The following is a 22,968-nucleotide window of genomic DNA, read 5'->3' as shown; positions in this document are numbered from 1 at the left end:
GGTTTAACACCTTTCCTCCCCCTTTGGGCATGCTAAACTCGCTTATATTGGACTTGGCGAGCGCCGCCCCTGTGAGCCGTGAGTCGGTAACTTGGCTTGCCGGGGACGAACTAAACTTCTCGCCTAAGCAAATACTTCAAGATCTTTTTTCTTTTCGTCTGTACTGTGTTAAAAAAAATACTCCAAGATCTAACCGTCCGAAAAACGATATAAAGGTTGGCAACCCTCTGTATGATAACTCAGGATTTAGAATTTAATCAGTCAGTTGAGTGAAGTTTGTATGTAAGCTCAGCTTTTTCTTCTTCAAAGAAAATACACCCAAAGGTATGTTATTTCTCCATAATTGCTATAAAAGAAAATACTCCCTCTGATCCAAAATATAGTGTGCTTTTGGTTTCCGTGCCCCAACTTTGATCATAAATTTGATCAATGAGACAGACTGCAGCGGGAGCAAAAGTTATACCAATGAATTCGTATACAAAAGAAGTTTTTCGGTTATATAATTTTTGCTCCCGCCGCAGTCGGTCTTGTTGGTTAAATTTACGGTCAAAGTTGAACCTCGGGAAGCGCGGACGCACTATATTTCCGAAGGAAGGGAGTACTAGTCAATACTATACAATGAAAAGACAATTAGACGCATAACGACCAGTAGAAAACATAAAAATCATTGAAAATTTCAAGTTCTACTAAAGTTGCGACAAATAATATGGATCGAACAGAGTAGTATTTTTCTTACTCCGTTTATACGTTGCCTCATCAGAAATTAAAAATCACACTAAATTAACAATAAATAAAAGGGACATGCAAACGTCCTCGTCATACCAGGCTTTAAAGACCACAATATACATTCACCCCTTGAGACGAGATCTAAAAAACGTTGAAGATGCACTGATTGGAGCATCACTCAAAGTAGAGGCTTGCAACCTGTTACCACCAGTCTAGAGAGTTCGAGAAAAGAAGACAATGTCAAAGTCGTTGCACCAGTAACGGGCCAATTGTTCTTCTTGACAGACACATCAACTGCCAAGATCCAAAGAGAACCAATAGGTATAGCAATACAAAATCTCACGTGCCCTTCATTAACGCCAAATCGGACGCCACTACCTTGGCGAGGTCGTCAGGAAGAACTTAAGGAAAAGAAAAATGGGACAAATGGGTCCTACTCCTCTTTGCCGCCAGACATGGGAGTGGACGAGGACCGAAGCGGCAGCGTGAAGGAGATCTTTGATGGCGGCTAGGGGTTGGGACAATGGTGCTTATCTCTCTCTGACTATAAGGACATCTCCAGCTTTGTCCATCAAAACGCCACTGTACATCCGGACACTTTGTGTCATCCAACTCGTGCATCAAATGTCCGTAGAACGGTCCGCATGTTTGAATTCCATTAAATCGGAAGCTAAGCTGAGGGGAGGTTTGCAGCCATCTGACAGCCGCCACATAGGCGTCCGACACCTCAGCCCAGCCAAAACCGAGACGAAGCCCTCGCATTTGGACAATTCTGTGGAGAATGATGGAAGCATCTCAACCCTCATACATGAGAGCCTGCATGTATATATTGACTGAGAGATCGTTGTAGATCGAGAGGATTACAGGGTTCGGTGGAGATTGCCAACCGAAGGGAGATACATGAGGAGATAGAGAAGAAGAGATAAAGTAGTTTAAACAGATAATAAAAATCCTATCTCTATCTCATATACTTGTGACGCAAGATATGTTTAACACCCTCCCTTAGTCTGAACTTCTCAAGTTCAGATTACGCTTGAACTCTTCAAACTGTCTTGTGGCCAAAGCTTTTGTGAACCCATCTGCAACTTGATCTTTTGAAGGAATGAATCTAATGTCCAACTCCTTGCTTGCAACTCTTTCTCTTACAAAATGATAATCAATTTTAATGTGTTTTGTCCTTGCATGAACCACGGGATTGGCAGAAAGATATGTGGCACCAAGATTATCACACCAAAGACATGGTGTTTGAGCATATATTCCAAGTTCCTTTAGCATGGCCTTAACCCAGATGATCTCAGCTGTTGCATTGGCCAGTGCTTTGTACTCTGCCTCAGTACTTGACCGTGACACTGTCGCTTGCTTCTTGGCACACCAAGAGATAAGATTAGGTCCAAAGAAAACTGCAAACCCCCCAGTGGACCGTCTGTCATCCAAGCAACCTGCCCAGTCAGAATCAGAAAAAGCACTAACAAGAGTGGATGAGGACTTGCTGAAGGTGAGTCCAACACCCAAGGTATTCTTCACATATCGTAGAATTCTCTTAGCAGCAGTCCAGTGAGCTGAGGTAGGTGCATGCAGAAACTGACACACTTTATTAACTGCAAAGGAAATGTCAGGTCGTGTAAGTGTGAAGTACTGAAGTGCTCCAACCAAACTTCTATACTTGGTGCCATCAGCTTGATCCAAGAGTGCACCCTCGGTAAGAGATAATCTTTCTGCACTGGAAAGTGGAGTTGGAGATGGTTTACAATCTCTCATCCCAGCCTTGGTCAAAAGATCAGTCGCATACTTTTCCTGAGAAAGATGGAGACCACCATCACTGTTCTGTTTTACTTCAATACCAAGGAAGAAGTGAAGATCTCCCAGATCCTTTAGTGCAAAATCTGAATGCAAATCTTGCAACAAAGCTGTTATTGCCTTATCAGAGGAACTTGTGACAATAATATCATCAACATAAATGAGCACAAAAATAACAGTCTGTAACTTCTTGTAAATGAACAGTGATGTATCTGACTTGGAAGGAATAAACCCAAGAGCTATCAGTTTGGAACTCAGACGTGAATACCATGCTCTAGGAGCTTGCTTGAGACCATAAAGGGACTTATCAAGTTTGCAAACATGAGACGGTTTGTGTTGATTTTCATACCCAGGAGGTTGTTTCATGTAAACTTCCTCTTCCAGAACACCATGGAGAAACGCGTTCTGAACATCAAGCTGACGGAGGCTCCAGCCTCTAGACACAACAACAGACAGTACAAGGCGAATGGTGGCAGCTTTAACAACAGGACTAAAAGTGTCCTCATAATCAAGTCCATACCTTTGTTTAAACCCCTTAGCAACGAGTCTGGCTTTGTAGCGATCGATGGTGCCATCTGATCGTCGTTTGATGCGATAGACCCACTTACAGTCAATGATGTTGCAACGTGGATGATAGGGAACAAGATGCCATGTGTTGTTATTCTGCAGGGCACGAAATTCTTCATCCATAGCTTGTTTCCAGCGGGGATCAGCAAGAGCATCAGTGACAGTGCGAGGTTCACCTGCGGAGTCACTGGAGGTAGCTAAACCATACTTAGTTTTATAATTGACAGGATGAATAGTGCCTGCCTGTAGACGCGTACGAGGCAGCGGCGGAGGAGCCGCAGAAGATCCGAGCAACGGCGACGGACGCGGTTCTGGTGATCCCGAGGCAGATCCGCTTGACAACACGGGATCTTCTGTGGCAACTGTAGTGGAAGGAGCAGCAGAGGCGGCCGCAGAAGATCCGGGCGGATCGGGCACGTGAACCGCGCCGCGTCCAGCCGAGCCTGTCGCAGGGTCCTGCCTGGAGTAGACCTGCGGGACCGGCGGGTACCGCCTGGTCGGACTGGCCTCGTTAGATGATTGGCGCGCCTCGCCTGGGGGGTCCAGCGCAGGCCGCCTGGTCGGGCTGCCCCCTGCAGCCGATTGGTGCGGCGCACGCGGGGAGGCTGGTGCGGTGGGGAAGCGTGACGCGATCGGGCGGGACTGGCCCAGCAGCGATCCCGAGGAGGATACGATCGGGGCTGACGCAGTCAGGGGCACCGATCCCGATGTAGATTCTCTTGGATCGCCTGTTTCCTCCTCTGTTGCTGCTGAATCAGTGTTTTTTCACCATTTTCTGCTGAAATACAAAACTCAGGTGCAACAGGTGATGGATTAGTCAAAGTTGGGTCAGTACAAATATCATCACCCTCACGCGGAACGCCGGATAGATGCGGAGGAAGGAGAAGAATTTCCTTTCGGAGAATGGCGCCGGCATTTGGATGGAGTTTTGTAAAAGGGAATTGAGTTTCATCAAACACAACGTCACGTGAGATATACACACGTCCGGTGGAAACATCTAAGCACTTGACCCCCTTATGCTGAGCGCTATACCCAAGGAAAACACATTGCTTAGACCGAAAACTAAGCTTACGGGTGTTGAAGGGACGAAGATTTGGCCAACAGGCACACCCAAAAACTCGAAGTGTGGTGTAATCTGGTGTGACATGAAAGAGGCGTTCAGTTGGAGTTTCGTTGGAAATAGTGCGACTAGGCCACATGTTGATGAGATGCACGGCAGTGAGAAAGGCTTCGTCCCAAAATTTTAGTGGCATTGAAGCTGAGGCTAAAAGAGCAAGCCCTACTTCAACGATGTGCCTATGATTGCGTTCAGCAGAGCCATTCTGTTGGTGCGCATGTGGGCAGGAGACGTGATGTGAGATACCTATCTTTTGAAAAAAAGAATTCAGTTTCTCATACTCACCCCCCCCCCCCAGTCCGACTGTACAGAAATAATTTTGCTATCAAGTTTGCGTTCAACGAGAGCTTGAAAGTTGTGGAAAACTTGGAACACATCAGCACGTTTCTTAAGGAGATATATCCATGTGTACTTGGTGTAATCATCAATAAAGCTTACATAGTAAGAGTGTCTACCAACAGAGGTGGGGGCAGGACCCCACACATCAGAAAAAATAAGCTGCAAAGGCTTAGTGGAAACACTAGTAGACACAGGATATGGCAATTGATGACTTTTTGCTCGTTGACATGAATCACAAATGGTTTCTAAGTTCCTCTCACCAACAACTAGGAGTTTATTTCTACTAAGGATCTGATGAACATTAGAAAAAGAAGGATGACCTAAGCGATTGTGCCACCTCTCAGCAGAAAGCTTGATGGCACCATACACTTGTTTATTGTTCTGGCAATACTTGGGAAGCAAAGCATAGAGGCCTTCGATACAGACACCCCTATGGAGAATTTTCTTCGTGACCTGATCCTTGATCAAAAAGAAGAATGGGTGAAACTCTAGAAACACATTATTGTCAAGAGCAATACGATGAACAGATAACAACGTTTTGGAGGCATTAGGAACATATAGGATGTCATTGATGTTGAGATTTTTGTGTGGGGTTTTGATAAAGGACTGACCAACATGACTTATCTCCATACCTGCACCATTTGCCGCAGTGTAGACTTGATCATGGCCACGATATTTCTCATGCATAGTCAGCCTGTCCAACTCGCCTGTGATGTGGTTGGTGGCACCCGTGTCCATGTACCAGTTGGTATCAACGCCATAGGACACGTCGGCTGCAGCTGCAACTTTCTTTTTTTGGGAGTTTTTGTCATCGGCGTAGCGCCAATCACAGTCTTTTGCAATATGGTTTTTTTTTTGCAAATTTGACACTTGTTTTCATACCCTTCATACCCTTGAAAAGGGCGCCGGTTGCTGTTGTTGTTGCGGCGATTGTAGCCGCCACCACCAGAAGGGTTCTGGTTCTGGTGAAAGTAGCCGCCGCCTCCACCAGAACCCCCCTGGTGATCCCCGCCGTTCTGGTGTGCGCCATAGCCACCACCAGAGTTAGGGTTTGGATGGCCGCTGCCACCGCCCGCCATGTAGTAGCCGCCAGGAGCGCCGCCGCTGGAGCCACCAGCAGCAGCGTTGTAGCCGCCGCCGCCGCGAGAGCCACCACCCCCTCCTTTGCGGTAGCCCCCGTTTCCACCACCAGAACGGCCCCGCGAGGCGATGTTGGCGGAGGACTTGAAACCGCCATTGCCAGCACCGTGAAACATCTCCATACGCTGATCGAAGTTTGACACAAGGGAGAAGAGACCATCGACGGTGATGGGCTCGGTGCGGACGTCGAGGGCGGAGATGATGGGTTGATAGTCCATGTCAAGTCCGCCGACGATGAAAGAGATGAGTTCCCCGTCTCCAAGGGGTTTGCCTGCCGCGGTGAGCTCGTCGGAGAGAGATCGCATCTGGCCAAAGTAGGCAGAGGCGGACATGGAGCCCTTCTGAGCATTAGTGAGTGCAGCGCGAAGATTGTTGGCACGAGACAGCGAGACAGCGGAAAACATAGTGGCCAAGGCAGTCCAGATGGCGTGGGAGGACTCAAGGGAAGCAACTTGGATGAGAACTTCTTTGGACAGATTGCGCAAGAGATATGCGACGATCTGTTGATCCTGAACGAGCCAGGGGTTATGGGCAGGGTTGGGGATGACCTGATCTTTGCCGTCTTTATCTTTGGTGGTGAGGGTTTTGGGAGGCTCGACGATGGTGCCGTCGATGTAGCCATAGAGGCCAGCGCCCAGTATCTGGGATCGGGCTTGAGCTTTCCAGAGAACGTAGTTCGTCCTGGTCAGGGGTTCAGAGGTGTTGTAATTAAGGGTGGAGGAGACGGCAGTACTGGAGGAAGACATGGTGGAGGGGATGGGTGGCGGCGAGGAGAGAAGCGTAGGTTGGGGGCGAAGGAGATGGGTAGGTGTCGAGAGGTAGGAGGCACGAGCTAGATGCAATCGGAAGAGCCTGCTCTGTATACCATGTGGAGAATGATGGAAGCGTCTCAACCCTCATACATGAGAGCCCGCATGTATATATTGACTGAGCGATCGTTGTAGATCGAGAGGATTACAGGGTTCGGTGGAGATTGCCAACCGAAGGGAGATACATGAGGAGATAGAGAAGAAGAGATAAAGTAGTTTAAACAGATAATAAAAATCCTATCTCTATCTCATATACTTGTGACGCAAGATATGTTTAACAAATTCCACACTATTTTCGCATGTAAGCCCGCCCTTTCCTTGTTGTCTCCGTCTAATCGCCACCGCCACCCACCCCAGTTCCCACCCGTTTCACCATCCACGGCCGCGATAGAGCCGAAGGGGGAGCCGTCCGCCGCCAAGATGTTGACCATGAAGATGTCGAACTTGAATCCCGATGCGGCGAAGAACGTGCAAGCCTATCATGCTAGGATGTTGAAGCATTTGACGTCCGATTTGATGGAGCCAGTTGCACAGTGCATAATTTAGCAGGCACAACCCATCTAGGAGGCAAAGAAAAGGAGAACTTTTTGCATGGATAGCCGGACCAACAACTTTTGGGATTGGACGCATGTAAAAAACTTCTGAACATCCGGTTGCGCATTTAGGGTGTGATTGCGTATGTTTACCCTTATATTTACATGTGCTAAATTTTTATTGATATGCATGTCAAAAGAAGGAGGCCGGATGTTTGATGCACCGGTTTGGATGGCCAGCTCTACTATCGCAGTCCGCAAACACGTTCGGGTTGATGGACGGCGTCGAAGATGCCCCGACCAGCGATCTTCACACAGCTAGAATTTCGGACTATGCCACTCTAATTGTATTTTGCATCCAGGTACACTCGAAGACCATATCTCATACTTGTACCCGTTATGTACAAGATAAAAATGAAACTGTAAAATATAACTTTTACGGAACTACTCCCTCCGTTCCCAAATATAAGTCTTTCTAGATATTCCAACAAATGATTACATACAAAGCAAAATGAGTGAATTTACATTCTAAAATATGTCTACATAATCCGTATATTGTAGTCTATTTGAAATGTCTAAAAAGACTTATATTTAGGAAGTACGTATTTGTTTACTATCCATGCATATTAGCTCTACCGTAGATTTCTTCTTCCTGAATAGACTCTTGTTTTAACGCATGTTCCACACTTATCTGATAGGCACTCTGTAGTCTATACTCTACAGGTTTTAGTCTTGAGAAAATTGCTTCGAACAATACAGCACAGCATATCTGACCCAGACAATCGGAGGAACAGTTTCATGTTAAGTCTGAAAGGTCAGCCGGAACACATAGCCGGGACAGGTATTTCCCCAAAAGGCTCATGCTGAACCATAACGCTACAACCCTGGATTGGTACAATGACCACCAGCCAATATCCATTGAAGTACTACCTATTGTTTCACTGACGCAAAATCATCTGCGCAAACCGGAACAGGCAACGCTGCAAACCAACCCCAGAAGTTAGATTGCAAGTTTCGCATGAGGCCGGGGCTCGCTTAGAGCTTCAGTATGAGGCCGAGCGGGCTGTGGTCACTGGCAGAAACGTCGGGAAGGATGTATGAATCGTGGACTCTTTCCGCGATGGACTCCGACACGAGAAAGTAATCCAGGCGCCAACCTGTGTATCCGCCAACAGACAAAGGCAACATGTTAAAACCATGAGCATACTTTCCTCCCACATGACGAAACAAGTGAGGCTCATTGGGATGATCAAACAGCAAAATTTGTCAACTGAACAATAGATGGGTATAAATGTTAAATGCCTAAATGGTTGCTAACAGATCGTGCTAGTAAATATAAACAATGAAGGGAGTGGTTTCTGGTTTTTGCGGTAAGGTCGGGCTCGAGTCATCGAGCTCATACCTCTATTAGTCTTCCGGCAATTATGCCTATAACCCCAGTAGCTATATCCAACAACATCAGGGTGCTGTTTCCGAAACGTATCCACGAACCCTTTGGACAGAAAATTAGTCTCGAACGATTTCCTTTCTTCTTTTGTGAAGCCGGCACTTCTACTATTTCCCTGGACAAAAGGTAACAGATACAAGAAAATGTAACACAGAACGTTTGGGGAGGTCAGAGTGGAAATGATATCAGTACCAAAACAGATCAGGCCAGCCGTCACATCCATGAGCTAGACAACGTGACATACTGACAGGCCACCCAAAAACATGTCCGATAACAACACAATAAAGGTTATTTTCCACAATTTGGGCCAGGATTTCTCAGTAGCTCTACTTTTTTACAAGGATCTTGATAATTGTATTCCTAACAAGCATATTTTTGGACAGTGAAATAACAAACACAACCTGAAATACATAGCATGCAGCAATTTTGCATAATATAGATCACCCTTTGAGCAGTATACTGAGTGCTTACGTACTTTTCAATCTAACAACCATTATAAACAAACTACACATCGATGTACTTGTATGTTGGTGTGGCTAACTTAACACCTGAGATGTTGGGTTCAAGTCTCAGTAATTGTCCAGGAGGAGCCATTTTAGTAACATGATAAGCAAGGTTTTGAAAATGAATTTTGTGGTCATACACCAGTGGAATAGCGCATACACCGCATATTTAAGCATAAAGTAAATTTTCTGTACCACAGATATTCAAGCATGTAGGTGATACAAACTAACGACTACTTACAGCAGGATCATGTATATCAATCTCCTGATGCGCACAGTTAAGATCACCAGTTAGTATGACAGGTTTCGATTTTTCCAATTCCTGCATAATCATACGAAATTTGTCAGGTTTTGTTAAACATGATAAAATGAAGGAGGCCGGCATCATGTTTGAACATAATCGTGCATTTTTAACTAACAGCGTAGTTTTGCACATGATATCAACTGCACAGAAACACAACATCAGAGAGGTTCCAATGTGCTAACTCGATTAAGGTAAAGTAAGGGAATGAAAATAGCCAACAATGGAGATATGGCGCATACTGCATGATGAAAGATGCCCAATATGTTGGATTGAACAATGTCAAGGTCCACAGCCCTAACTAGGTTTCCATGCAAACTTTAGGGGCCTTAACATCCAACTGTGGCATGTACCTCCAAAGTTCTAACAAGGCACTTTATATTATTCTTAGCTATTACTAAGTTTCGGTATGTGCAAATGTACAGGACAACACACCAACCCTAAATGCAACCACAGAAAACAGATAAAATAGATATCCACCACAACTGCTTGTACTGGAGAACATGTCCAATGAACAGAAGGACTAAGAATAGGAATGGGGGAAATCAATGCAGTGACAAATAACAATATGAAACAATGGGGAAATTCAGAACTTCGTCTTTTTCCAGAAAAAAACGTGACAGGCAAAGGTATAAAGGCATAAGAAAATTATTTCAAATATAAATAAAAGTAGAAGGCAAGGCGAGCATACTTTCATGTAGTTACCAAGGCATGGATCCCACTCTGTGACTCTGTAAGTCTACACAGTAACATATAATCACGGATTAGATTCGAATCTCAAGTGATGCATACCAGAATGAAAACTACAGCAATATATTACCAATCTTTTGAGACCATCACCGGAATTTGGCACATAAGCGGTTAGCAAGTAAAAATCATCAAATTCCACTGTCACAATCCTCCCTTCTGTATCATGGTCTGGTACACCAAGCCCATACTTGATAGAAAGTGGTTTCACCTACAAAAGTGCAGGACACATGATGAAGAGATATGGAATATGAGGGGCATGCTAAGCAAAGTTACTGTATTTGACAATAAACATTCCTAACTTGTTAATGTGCCCTTATGATCAACTGAAGCAGTACAAAAAAGTGCAAACAGCACAGCGATATAATGGATCTCCTTGTCTAACATCCATAAAAAATTACAGAAAGCACAGCACAATGATTAATCAGGTGACATGTGTTAATATCATGGAAGGATAACTATGAAGCAAACTAATAGCTCGAGCGTTTAACCGCTTATGTTTCAATCGTTTCCTTTCTAAGTTTCACGTAATCTGGAGTTAAAGATTCCAAAATAAAACATCAGTATCAGTGGAGCTGAACCAACTGGTATAATGGGGTGATTCCTAGATAAGGGGACATTTGGGCACTTAGTATTTTATTCCAATTCCATTCAGTATTCCTTGCAATTGGTTGAACTTGAAACACAGTACAACAGAAGAAACCAATGAAAATTTGTAAGTGTTTTGAACTATGAAGCACTGACAAAATTGGTGGTGCTAGGGTGCAAGAATGGCAGTCCATACCCGTGAAATTATGGCAGTCCCTGAATATCCAAGCTTTGACACACTACATGTCCAGAAACTATTGGTATACCCTTCAAGTAGACTTTCCTTGATGACGTCAACATCTTTCTCCTGCGCAAAACAGTGCAACTATTTGTTGATAAACTATTCGAGTGAATGAAGTACAGCAAAATTTTCAGAGGACAAAAGGCAGATGCCAGCTTTGCGAGACAGAACTGCGCTTGTCCTATCTTTACAAGATCATTTTGTAATAACAAATATCTTGCCTGAATTTTCGTTTCTTGCAGGCATAGCACATCAAAATCCTCCCTCTGTGCTAACTCATGAACGGAGAAGCCCCTATTTTTTACTAGAGCTTTCAGTCCATTGACATTCCATGATAGAATCTTTAGTGCCCTTGTATCCTTGCTAAGGGGTGGAGGCCTCATGACCTTAGGATTGTACGGAATCCACTCAGCCTGTGGCTTCTTGTGTACAAGTACAGTCCAAGGCTCTGCACCATCCACATTAAGACCCAACCCCGCCTTTGCAATAGCACCATTGGCTGTGAAAGACAATCCCATAGTTAGCCAAGAGAGCAGTAATTTTCTAGCCCAGAAATGATCAAGACTGGTGAAACAATGAGCGTACCAACAACTGTTTCCTTCTTGTGTGATGTTTTATTTATCTTGACAGTAGTCACAGGGTTCTCCTCCGGAGTGGTGCCCTTAATTGATTTCTGCTTGGTTCTACTTCTCTTGCTAGGAGTTGCGGAAATAACTTCAGAAGTTTCTAGCTTTTGTTCAACCACTACTGAAGCAGCACCTTTTCTTTTTGAAGGTACTTCTGATGGGCCAATCTGCTCAATGGTTGATGCTCCCTCTTTACCTGCAGAAAAAGAATCAGCATCCAGCCAAAATGCTTATTGCAACACTATATAGATGTATACACTAACACGTACTGATTGCTATTCTTCTGGCTACCTACTACCTACGATACAATTTCTCGGGAAAAACTGAACATTGTCTCATATTACTAGGGCAGAAGTCATAATTGAATCAGGAGGTTGTAGAGGTGCATGTAGAGTCTATACAAAGAAAGCATGAATGTAGTTCAATGGTACCACTAGAGGTCTGCAAGTAAGTCATACCAATTACTTCCTCACCCAGAGATTCCATCAGAGCTGATACCAAATCTTTCTTGTTACCTCTCGCAGCAACTCCCATCGTCCTTCAAAGTCATGGCATACAAAACTAAATGGGTAAATCAATTATCGGAAACATACAATAAGGAGAGGCTAGGAAAATTTTGAACCTTGTGAGTTCCTTGAGTTCTTTCACTGTCATGGATTGGAGCATACTAGGGTCACCTCTGATTCGCTCTATCTCCAATGTGCTTTCAGTGTCATCTTCCTATGGTTCCAAAAAATACATGAATTTCTGACCATGAGATGTATAAACGACAAATGTCAGCACAATGGGTATACAATACTAACCTTTTCTATGACTGTTTGTTCATCTTTCTTGATCTCACTGTTCTTAGAGACAGCTCTACGTGAATAGGTAATCCGCGTCCTCTCACTCATCACGTTTAGTATTGGAAGCACTAATTTTCTACAACTGTAATTTGTTCTTGGAAGCCCACCGCTACACCTGTAAACAACAAGTTGTTTCACCACGTGTTGCAGAAACATCCTAAGTGATTCCTGAGACATTAGATCCATATGAATGATGACCGTGCCAATTTCCTCAATGCACAGCAAATTAAATAAACATCGTGGCTACTGGATAATAATGTTTTCGGCGATTCATACTAATAGAAAAATACTGTAGTTAACTGGATGCTGTTCACAAAAAGAAGAAAAATACGGGCCTTTTTGATTCATAGGATTGTAAAAACACTGGAATAGGAAAAACGTAGGATTGAAATGGCACGTCCATTGGATCCCTATAGGATTTGAGTCTGTTTGATTGTGTCACTGGAAAAACAAAGGATTTCTTTCAAGAGGTTGGAGTGGATGTTAGAATTCCTGTGAAATGTAGTACAAATGAATCCTTAGGAAAAAATCCTATGGGATTCAATCCTACGAATCAAACGATCAATGTAGGAAAAATTCCTAAGGATTCTAATCCTTCAAATATCCTATCAAAATCCTTTGAATCAAAGAGACCCATAAAGCCGCATCCGCACCATGACAGCAAGTCAGGGCAGCACATTGCAGAACACCGTTGAGCCCCCAATAAGGGTCTCTTTGATTCAAAGGATCTTTATAGGATTTTTGAAGGATTGGAATCCTTAGGAATTTTTCTTACGTTAGTCGTTTGATTCGTAGGATTGAATCTTGTAGGATTTTTCCCTAAGGATTTATTTGTACTGCATTTCACAGGAATTCTAACATCCACTCCAACCTCTTGGAAGAAATCCTTTGCTTTCCCCATGCCACAATCAAACAAACTCAAATCCTATAGGGATCCAATGGACATGCCATTTCAACCCTACGTTTTTCCTATTCCTGTGTTTTTGCAATCCTACGAATCAAAGAGGCCCTATAAACTTGCTTTCGATCTACAATTCCTAAATGGAGAGGACTCCACCCCTTCTATTATCCCCCAAATCGGAAGCTGCTGCCCTACGGCGTGCGGAGAACCCGAATCGACAAAAGGAAATTGAAAAGCACACAAGGGGGATTGACAGCCGTACTCGTAGAGACGGAGGAGAGAGCCACAGCGCAGGAGCAGCTGCATCTGCAAGTGGGTGCGTGGAGGCGGCGGGACGTGGAGCGAACCGAACCCTCACTTCGAAACTAGGGTTTATGCAATCAAGAAACCTCGCATTCAACTCAAGAAAATGGAGGGGCGGAGGGGCGGAGCACACGGGGGACGTTACCGCTGAGAGGAACGCCGCCGCTGTTCCCCTGCTGTTCACGACGGGACGGCGGCACAACACTCCGGTGTGGTGTGTTCGGCGGTCGCAAATGACGGATTGAGTCCATCCATTCAACAGGGGCAAAATGGTAATATGATGTCAGAGACCAAGAAGAATAAGGAATTTGGCATGTTTGGTTTATGATGATTAAGGGCCAGTTCTAAGAAAAGGGCCGGTTCTCTTGGCTAATCAGCCCTCTCCTCATCTTCTCTCAGAATTTTTAACATCCATTTGTTCGACAAACCTAGCTAGTTAGGGGACCTTAACTAGCTAGTTAAGAGACTCTCCCAAAATCATCAAGCACTCATTCGCTTGACAATCTAAGCTGGTTATACATTCATTCGTTTGACAATCCTAACTAGTTACTCCCTCCGTTCCGAATTACTTGTCTTTGATTTGTCTAGATACGGGTGTATCTAGCACTAAAATGAGTCTAGATACATCCGTATCTAGACAAATCTAAGACAAGTAATTTAGAACGGAGGGAGTAGATCCTAACTATGTAAGATTGTCAAACGATTAGATTGGAGGTTTTGAGAGAAGCTGGAAAGGGTTCAAAATCGGCCAAAAGAACTAGCCTTAGATTTGCCACATTTGACTTATCTTGGTGCTTAAGTTCTTAGCCACACTTTGACTTGTCTAAAAAAAATCTTGTTACACTTTCTATATGTATAACATGTGGGGTTTATTTCTCAAAAAATATCTTATATTAGATGTGATAGAACGAAGGCCGCATAACTTGATCAAATTTGCCTAACTTAAAGTGTGACAAATTGTGGTTAGAAACCAAATTGCCCCTAAATTTTTCAACAAAAATAATGAAATGAATACAATGTGCAGAGGAAAAAACCTTCCTTCTCGATGCGCCCATATCCAAGAGCTTCAGGAGCTTAGAGGAGAAGGAACTTGCTGGCTAATGAAACGTGTGTGAGGGTCTCCTTTGTCAATTGTCTATATGTCTAGTGAGAGGATGGACACTTGAGGTATAGAAATTTAAGACACGTCTATGGTCAGCCTGTCATGTGTGGCATTTTCTGCTCGTGGGCATTTCAAAAAATTCACTATGGAAAAGTTTGGTTGACGACAGTTGTGTGACGATCTCCTTTGCCCACTACCTCTATATCTAGAGAGATGAAAGACACTCGCCGTACAAAAATTTAAGACACATCTATGGCCAGCCTGTCATGTGTGTCACTTTCTCTCCTCGCGAGACACACTTGAGATACATAGATTTAAACACTTTTATGGCCAACCTGCCATGTTTAGTAGGCTAGCCATAGATGTATCTTAAATTTATTTACCTCAAGCTCTTCCTTGCCGCTAGATACAGAGTCAGTGTGTAGAGAATATCCTTCATCAACCACCAAGTTCCTTCTCACACGGCATTCATCCCATACCAGGGGCGGAGCCCATTGGGCCGGCCCGTATGCACAGGAATACGGCTGGAAAATTTTGCTAATAGTACTTGTCAATTAGAAAGGCCCGGTGCATCAGGGTGGCCCAAGTGCCGTGCATCAGGGTCAGCCCTATTCAGCCACGGCTCCGCATTGGCCCAACCCAGCAGGACGCCTGCGCACGACAGTTTTGCTTGCCTAATCAGGGTGGCCCATGTCAGTTCGCTTGATCGATCCTCACGTACGCACGCACGACAGCACGACACGCCTGTATTCACATACGCACCCACGACGGTTCGCTTGGCGTTGCGCGTATGATGCCAGACTACCATACGCGTCGCCGTCGCCTACACAGGCCGCAGCGGCAGCGCGCCGGCCGCCGGACGCCGCAGGCCACGCAGCCTGGCCCTCACACGGTAACGATGCGCCGCACGCGAGCGACACTGCACGCCGGTGAGTAGATCCGGCGCTCGGTAATTTCTCAACCTTTCCAATCTTGAACCTTCACCTTCGTCTCCATGCGTCTATATAGGCCACACAATTGTGGTAGCTCCATTGACCGTTTGTCTTGCTTGTCCTAATCTTGATTACAAACTGCAACAATAACGTATAAACTTGTTGCGAATATAACAAATCACTATGTTTTGGCAAAGCACGGGGCATTTTCTAGGGTTTTAATTAGGGTATAGTTTATTTGTCTATGCAAGTCTTCATGTCTAATTTGTAATTTGTACCTGTCAAATACAGATACCACGGGCAAGTTTCTTCTCAAAAGAAAAGTTTGAGTGATGATATTATTTGTTATGTGGAGGAAGAAGAAATGAAAGAGGTCACCAATGCTCAAAGTGGTTGAGTAGTTCATGGATCGGATAGAAGTATTAAAGGTAATTTTCAGTTCTTTAGTCATACTACTTTCATTTGGGCATTTTATTAGTAAGTTTAATTCTATTTGTATCTTGTAGGTTATTAAACCTTGTTGTTCGGCAATGTATTCTGGAATTTGGAAATGCAAAGCAGCCTTTTCAAGTAATTGTGTCCCTTGTTTTATTATTATCGTAAGCATTTCTATGTCTATATTTTGTTTTTACAAAACACCTTCAATTATATCCAATAATGTGTGCTAAAAGCTATGAAACACACCTTTATTCAATACTTCATTGTTTGAAAATTTTATGCCTTATTAAAGTGGTGCATCGGGTAACATTTGCTCCAGCTCCGCCCCTGTCCCACACAGTATTCATCAACACCACCAAGTTCCTTCTCATATAAGCTTCAGTTTGGGCGCATCGAGGAGGGTGATGTACTTGTTCTCCTACTTTCAGAACGGGGAACCTCCAACCTGGATAGAGAGGGCAAAAATACATTGGTTAAATCTCAATGATGAAGGAGTGTTTGTTTGGTGAGAAAACTTACACCCCGCCGCTCGCATTTGTAGAAATGCCTTCCTGGCTTTTCCATCGTGTCACAAAGACAAACCAAGACACATCCGACGTAATTGACAGAAAAGACCATCCCTGAGTCATATTGCCAAAACAAACCAGCTGGATCGTGGCGGCAGGCGCGGCAGCCGACGCATGGCGCCTGCCGCCACGCGCGGAGGCGGCAGCCCCTGCCGCCACAGGCCCCGGCGGCTGGTGGTCTGCCACAGGATTCTGCTAACGCAGCGGACGCGCGACGGAACAGAGCACTGTACAGATGGCCCTGCCGCCTCCTGGTGTGGCGGCAGTACTGTAGCTAATAATAATCCGGTGTAGTTACTAGTAGTACATGCATGGGATTCCCTCGAATGCGATGCGTGCATGTAGCCCAGAAATAGTACTCTCTCCCTTGATTATTACCACTCTCTCTTGCCTCTTGCATGCATGCATGCAGCGCGTGCACAACGATGCATCTCGCGTGGAGAAGCCGCAGTCCAAAGAAGTATACAGTCTTGCACAGTGTTGCCGCCACACCAGGAGGCGGCAGGGCCCACTTGCACAGCCTCCTTTCCGTCCCGTTTGCCGAATCCTGTGGCAGGCCACCTGCCCGCCTGGGCATGTGGCGGCAGGGGCTGCCGCCCCCGGACGTAGCGGCAGGCGCCACGTGTCGGCTGCCGCGCCTGTCGCCACGATCCAGCTGGTCCGTTTTTTCAATGTGATATAGGGGTGGCCTTTTCTGTCAATTGTGTTCGACAAGTGGTCCTTTTTGACAAAAAATCCCCGGTTTTCTAGCGATTTTTCTCTACACTAAGCCAACCCAAACCCGGAAACTAGACCCACGACCCCATTGCACGTAATGCTCGCCCTGCTCATCATCCGCGGACGATGCTTTATTACAAAGTTGGGTCATCTATTTTGGAACGAAGGGAGTACCTCTCACGCACCTCCTTAAATGGTAAGCTTTAGTACTTCGGCGAAATATGGTATAGGGGCCGTCCTAATGCTCTACGTACTATTTCTCCGTCATGAATTAGTTGATTCAGATTTGTCTAGATATGGATGTATCTAGACACGTATATCCGTTTTTAAACAATTTTGAGTCAAAGCATCCGCATCTAGACAAATCTAAATCAAATAATTCGGGATGGAGTATGTAGTATATGTAAAGCTTACCATTTAAGGAAAAAAAACTTCTGATATGACAACTTATTTAGTGAGTACAAAAAAAATTACTTTATGTTAATCTAGATATAGATCTTCGCATGGGAACCAAGACAACAAAAAACATTCTTTCATAAAACACATTAAATGAGAACACTTTTAGATCTAACCCATTGTAAAAGTTGTAGCATCTAAACACATATCTACTATTAGTATATAATATGGTGCGTTGAGCGTACTTTGCTAGATGGAGTGATTAGTGTCAAAACTGTCAAACTAATGAGTATCTAGATGTGTCATAAGTATTACACTATTACTATATATCTAAGTCTTATGTTATTGACCTTACACGTAGTTTCGTGTGGGTAGTTTTTTTTTCTTTTTTTTTCTTTTTATGCTTGATTAAACCATCTAGATGTGCAATAATTAAAGCACATTGAGATATGCCCTAGACAGACCCTAGTTAATTGAACTAAGGAGTAATACTAGATAGAATTAAGGTGTTAGATCGACCGACCGGCATATATTGAGGGGAATATATAAAAGGGTAGTGGTGGTGTAGCTTTTAGATGCACGTGGATCGAACAATATCCATGAACGAGAGATTTGCAAAATATGACAAACGAACCTGGCTGCCGGCCGTCGCTACCGCCGCCGCTGTTGTGTTTAGATCTGGAGAGGACGAGATAGTGTGAAGAGAGCAACACTAGCAAGCAAGCACGGAGGCTCCTGCCTATATAGTGGAGTACTAGTTTTATTTTGTCTACCGGAGCCGGCTTGACCTCGTCAATGACTGTCGAGAAGTCTTCATGCATGTGGCCTGGAGGCGCAGTTGTCGTCATTTTGATCTGAAGCACCGGATTATAACATATAACACGAAAAAATGCCACATGACAAGAAATCATAACCTCACTGCCCAAAGGAGACAACATGAATCCCGACGGACAAACTAGACAAGGAACAAAGCTCAAATCAAAGATAAACTCATAGAAAAGGGGTCCGTTGATAGATGTCCTAATTAACATAGCCGGCTTGACCTAGATGGCAGCCGAGTAGTCTTCGTTCATGTGCCCCCAATGACTAGGCCAACTCAGTTGTCGCTGTTTAACCCTTGCAGTGATCCGAAGCACATGACACCTAATTTTGCAAGATGACAAGAAACCTTTTTTTAGATTTCTCACCACAACTACAGCCATGTACAACACAGCATGCACGATATGTAGACGAAATCCAATCCAGGCGTGTCTGCTAGAGTCTGGTCACATGCATGGACGAACTGATCTTCTGTGTTTTGCAGGGATCGTCCTGGCAACAACGTAGTACAACACTTCTCTAGTACTATCGCTCGTCTCCCTCTTCTATTAAGTCACCCGACTTGTGGGGCCGGGGAGTGTGCCTATGGTCGGTTCTCAATTGCGGTCCCACATGTGTGTGCAAACGCAATATGACGCGGGTTCCATTCGGAGAGCAGCGTGCCAGACCGACCGACTGTCTGGGGTGCGACGCGAACGCGACGGGCGTGCTGTATACTCCGTACATGTGTACCGCCGTTTTCTAGAGGCTTTGCTCCATGGCGCAATCCATGGATACAAAATTAGTATACTAATACTATTTAAAAGTCAAGGGCGGGGCTTTTCCTATGCTGTAGGCGGGGTAGTTCCGCCTAGTAGGTTCGACAGAGACGCGAGAAGATGAGGGAGTAGGCTGCTGCAAACGTAGGGATGTGTGATTTGACAGCGAGTTACTGCTGGACAGGTGGGGCCCCGTGATTTGACTTGCCATTATCATTTTAACTGCGGCGCTACGACCGGCGTGAGTCTCCCGATTCCTGACCACCTCCATACATGTGCCTCTCCCAATGCTCCACCATGTAGTAGAGGCTGGCTCTTGCATGAGAGCCCACTTCTCCACTTTTTCCTTGCCTCTCTTTCCTCCACATATGCAAAAATGCCATGTAAAGCGCACTATTGTACTTACTACTTGCTCCTACAGGTGCTAAGATTGCCACATAGGCATAAAGTCTTATGTGGCAAGTTAATCAAGAAGAGAGAGACTAGTTTGGTGACCCAAGGAAGAAACGGTGCTAAGCGCGTGTACCTAGGTGAAAAGACAATTTTGAGTCTATAGCTAATTAAATGAAGCAAACTTAGCAAAAAAAACTAATAAGCACACCATTTCATTGGAAGAGGTCACTCGTTGGCAAATGCAATAAATACTACTCCCTCTGTCCCATAATATAAGAATGTTTTTGGCACTATACTAGTGTCAAAAACGTTCTTATATTATGGGACGGAGGGAGTACGAAGAAAGACATAGAGAGAAGTAAAAAATAGACTTATAGCCAACCTTATAGCTAACCTTGTTGTAGTATGAGTGACTAAGTGATGACTATGTATGACATGCCAACATCAGATAGCCTAACGCACCATATTAAATCTCCAAGGGCGCGACCGCGTGAGCGACACGACGGTCGTGGTAGGCGCGACCATGATACGGGCTGCTGGCAGCCCTTGGATCTGAGATCAAACGTTCTCATACTTAGTTGCTGAAAATTTGCAGAATAACCGTCCAGGATAGGATATTCACCCATAGGTCTAGAATCACGCCATGCAACCGTTCGATCTCAGATCCAAGGGCTCTCAGAAGCTCGTATCATGGGAGAATGGAAAGCCACTACCCTGTCGTTCGCACGCTGGCAGTTCACTCCTACTCGTCCCCGCACGACCTTTAATATTACGGCGGTTTGCTCCTAGTCGTCCCGTCCTTTCACATTATGGCAGTTCCACTAAGCCTAACCCTCCTCCCAAATCCATGGCGTCCCAAATCTCCATGATAGGCGGTGATTACAAGGTTAGAACCATCACCAGCGATGACTTTGACATCATCTACACCCATTCTTCTGCGATGGTGAAAGGATGCCTTTCTCGCTTCAGACGCATGTTCGAAAACTCAGATGATGATTGGGTCACTGGGCTAGATGTTGAGTACACCACAGTCCTGGGACGAGAGAAGGATCTAAAGGACGAAGAGAGGAACAAACCCGCCGTGATCCAGGTTTGCGTGCATGACTTATGCTTGGTCTAGCACATATGCCATGCCGACGTTGAATGCCTGGACTTTAAGAACTTCCTCGAGAGCAACCTAATCAAATTCGTTACTGTAGACTTTACGAACGACAAAGAAGTCCTGGGTCAGATAGGCCTCATTGTAGGCAACCCCTTCGACCTCCAGAAGAATCCGCTGCTGCCCACCGGTGGCCAGCCTTCAATGCTGACCCTGGCAGGAGCCATGGTTCATCCTTCGTACGGTAAACTGGAGAAACCTCAATACACGTTTCATCGTTATGCGTGGCAACGGAATGTACTAGATATAGATCACATCCACTACGCTGCAATGGATGGCTACCTTTGTTTCAATATCTACAAGGGTTGGATGAAGAGCAAGAGCCAAGTGTGTGGTTTAAGCAAAGAAGTATCAGCCAAGAGGAAGAGGGACAAGGACAAAGTCGAGGACGTGGACAAGAACTCCGAGTAAGGTGGCAGTGTCGTTGCTCATGGTGATTCTAATGCAGTGTCTACCGGATTAGTTGCATAGTTTAATTTCAGGTGTGCTTAGTTTAATTTGAGGGGTGTGTTGTGCTGAGCCCCCAGCAGCACTATGTTATGTTTCTTCTCGTTACTTTAACTCTTCAGTATGTACATACTAGTATTTCTTACATTTCATCTTTTAGTTGGTATAGTACTACCACTTGTTTCTTCACATTATATACGTACAATATATATGGCCAACATCATATAGCCAGCAGTTTAGTTGTCAAAGAATTCCAGGGTGCTTAGTTTTGTCAAAGAATTCCAGGATGCTTAGTTTTATTTGAGGGGTGGGTTGTACTGGACACCATTATTGTGACTAGACTTTTTAATAGTACTATATGCATAATTTGGCGACGAGCGCTCTCTATATGTACCACCTTTTTTTAATTTCAAGTTTTGCTCCATGGCGCAATCCATCGATACTACTATTGTACAAAAGTATACATTTTTTAAAAGGTAGAGGGCGGGGCAGTCTAGCTTGGTCGGTTTCACGAGAGGCGAGGGCCTTTGTGATTTGACGGCTCATTACTGCTGGAAGGTGGGGCCTTGTGATTTGACTGCTTGTATAAATACGCCGACGACCTAAGGAGGAGCAAAGTACCATGCGGTATACTCAAGTTCTCCACTGGAGTAGTACTACGATGGAAGAGCACGAAACACAGCAGCCCAGTGCCATATGGCGATAAAAAATGATCTAATTTGCTAGTCATCTCATTGTTAGCATTGTCCTATTCATTCCCTCAAAAAAGCATTGTTATATTCATGCCTCGCAGAGAACGTGACACGTGCGGTGAAACACCCGAAGCAAAAGATGAAACACAGGAGCAAAAGAAGACGGAAGATTATCACCCCAAATGATCTAATTCGCCACGGAGTCGTAACTGCTTCTTCATCGCCTACATGACCTCCATCTCCTTGCGCGTCTCCTCCGCCATCTTCTTCATTCTGTCCATGACACGGGATTTCTTGACCCGAGCCTTCATCATCTGTTCCACGGCCGCATTACGTACCTTGACAGCAGCCGGGTGCTCGATGTGGAACTTCGCCAAGTCCTCCTTCTGTTCCATGACGAGGGACTACAACATCTTCATCGAGGAACTACTATTCTCATCCAGCTTCTTCCAGTCGGCGTTCTTCTCCTTCAACAGGTCGAGCTCGTGGCAGAGCTTCGCCTTGTCCTCCTGCAGTTGTAGGATTTCGCCGGTCGCCTTCTTCTCCGAGGCAATGCTCTTCTTCGGCAGCATCACCAAGCCAGCGATCAACTCCCCCTGCTTATTGAGCTCAGCGGGAATGTCGTCGGGGCTCTCCTTCAGCAGCTGCATCAAGCCTTGGATGAACTCCTTCTGCTTGTTGAGGTGCTTATTGAGCTGATCGGGCTGGTTGTCAAGGGATAACAAATCCAGCGCCGCCGGCTCGGCATGTTTGGCTCCGCGGATAGGGCGCTCCTGGGAGCCATCGCCTGCCCGTGAGAGATCTTTCGAGGTCTCTGTGTGGCGGCAAGCCCTCTTTTTTTTCCGCAACCTTGGTTGTCGCTTCCTTGTTATGAGTAGTTCTCGACCTAGAGCTCTGCTCACTGGCCATGGCAAGGACGGACGAAGAAGAAGCACTTATGAGGAGGAAAGGTAGAGTAATTTTCGGTTAGGTAGTTCCTCTTTTTATAACCTAAGTACTAGCACTAGTACTAATACTTG

The 22,968-nt window shown here is 45.0% G+C and overlaps 1 protein-coding gene across 3 annotated transcripts; it reads right to left on the bottom strand.

Annotated features, from left to right (window-relative positions):
* Positions 1-7,760: 7,760 nt before the first annotated feature.
* Positions 7,761-13,822, bottom strand: LOC119277288 (DNA-(apurinic or apyrimidinic site) endonuclease, chloroplastic-like). 3 transcript variants are annotated; one of them, XM_037558543.1, is made up of 12 exons: positions 13,676-13,822; positions 12,285-12,441; positions 12,104-12,201; positions 11,940-12,019; positions 11,441-11,677; positions 11,077-11,354; positions 10,811-10,921; positions 10,100-10,237; positions 9,971-10,018; positions 9,220-9,300; positions 8,431-8,590; positions 7,761-8,185 (listed from the first exon to the last, which is right to left on the bottom strand). In XM_037558543.1, the coding sequence occupies exons 2-12, from the start codon at positions 12,372-12,374 to the stop codon at positions 8,064-8,066; spliced, it is 1,443 nt and encodes a 480-aa protein (XP_037414440.1). In that variant the 5' UTR covers positions 12,375-12,441; positions 13,676-13,822; the 3' UTR covers positions 7,761-8,063. The 3 variants fall into 3 exon arrangements, with proteins under 3 accessions (XP_037414440.1, XP_037414439.1, XP_037414438.1); XM_037558542.1 differs by lacking the exon at positions 13,676-13,822 and adding an exon at positions 13,490-13,666 and having other exon boundaries at positions 11,955-12,019; XM_037558541.1 differs by lacking the exon at positions 13,676-13,822 and adding an exon at positions 13,490-13,665.
* Positions 13,823-22,968: the final 9,146 nt, after the last annotated feature.

Source organism: Triticum dicoccoides, chromosome 3B (assembly GCF_002162155.2).
Source record: "Triticum dicoccoides isolate Atlit2015 ecotype Zavitan chromosome 3B, WEW_v2.0, whole genome shotgun sequence".
Lineage (NCBI taxonomy): Eukaryota > Viridiplantae > Streptophyta > Magnoliopsida > Poales > Poaceae > Triticum > Triticum dicoccoides.
This window is presented reverse-complemented; position numbering and strand designations above follow the sequence as displayed.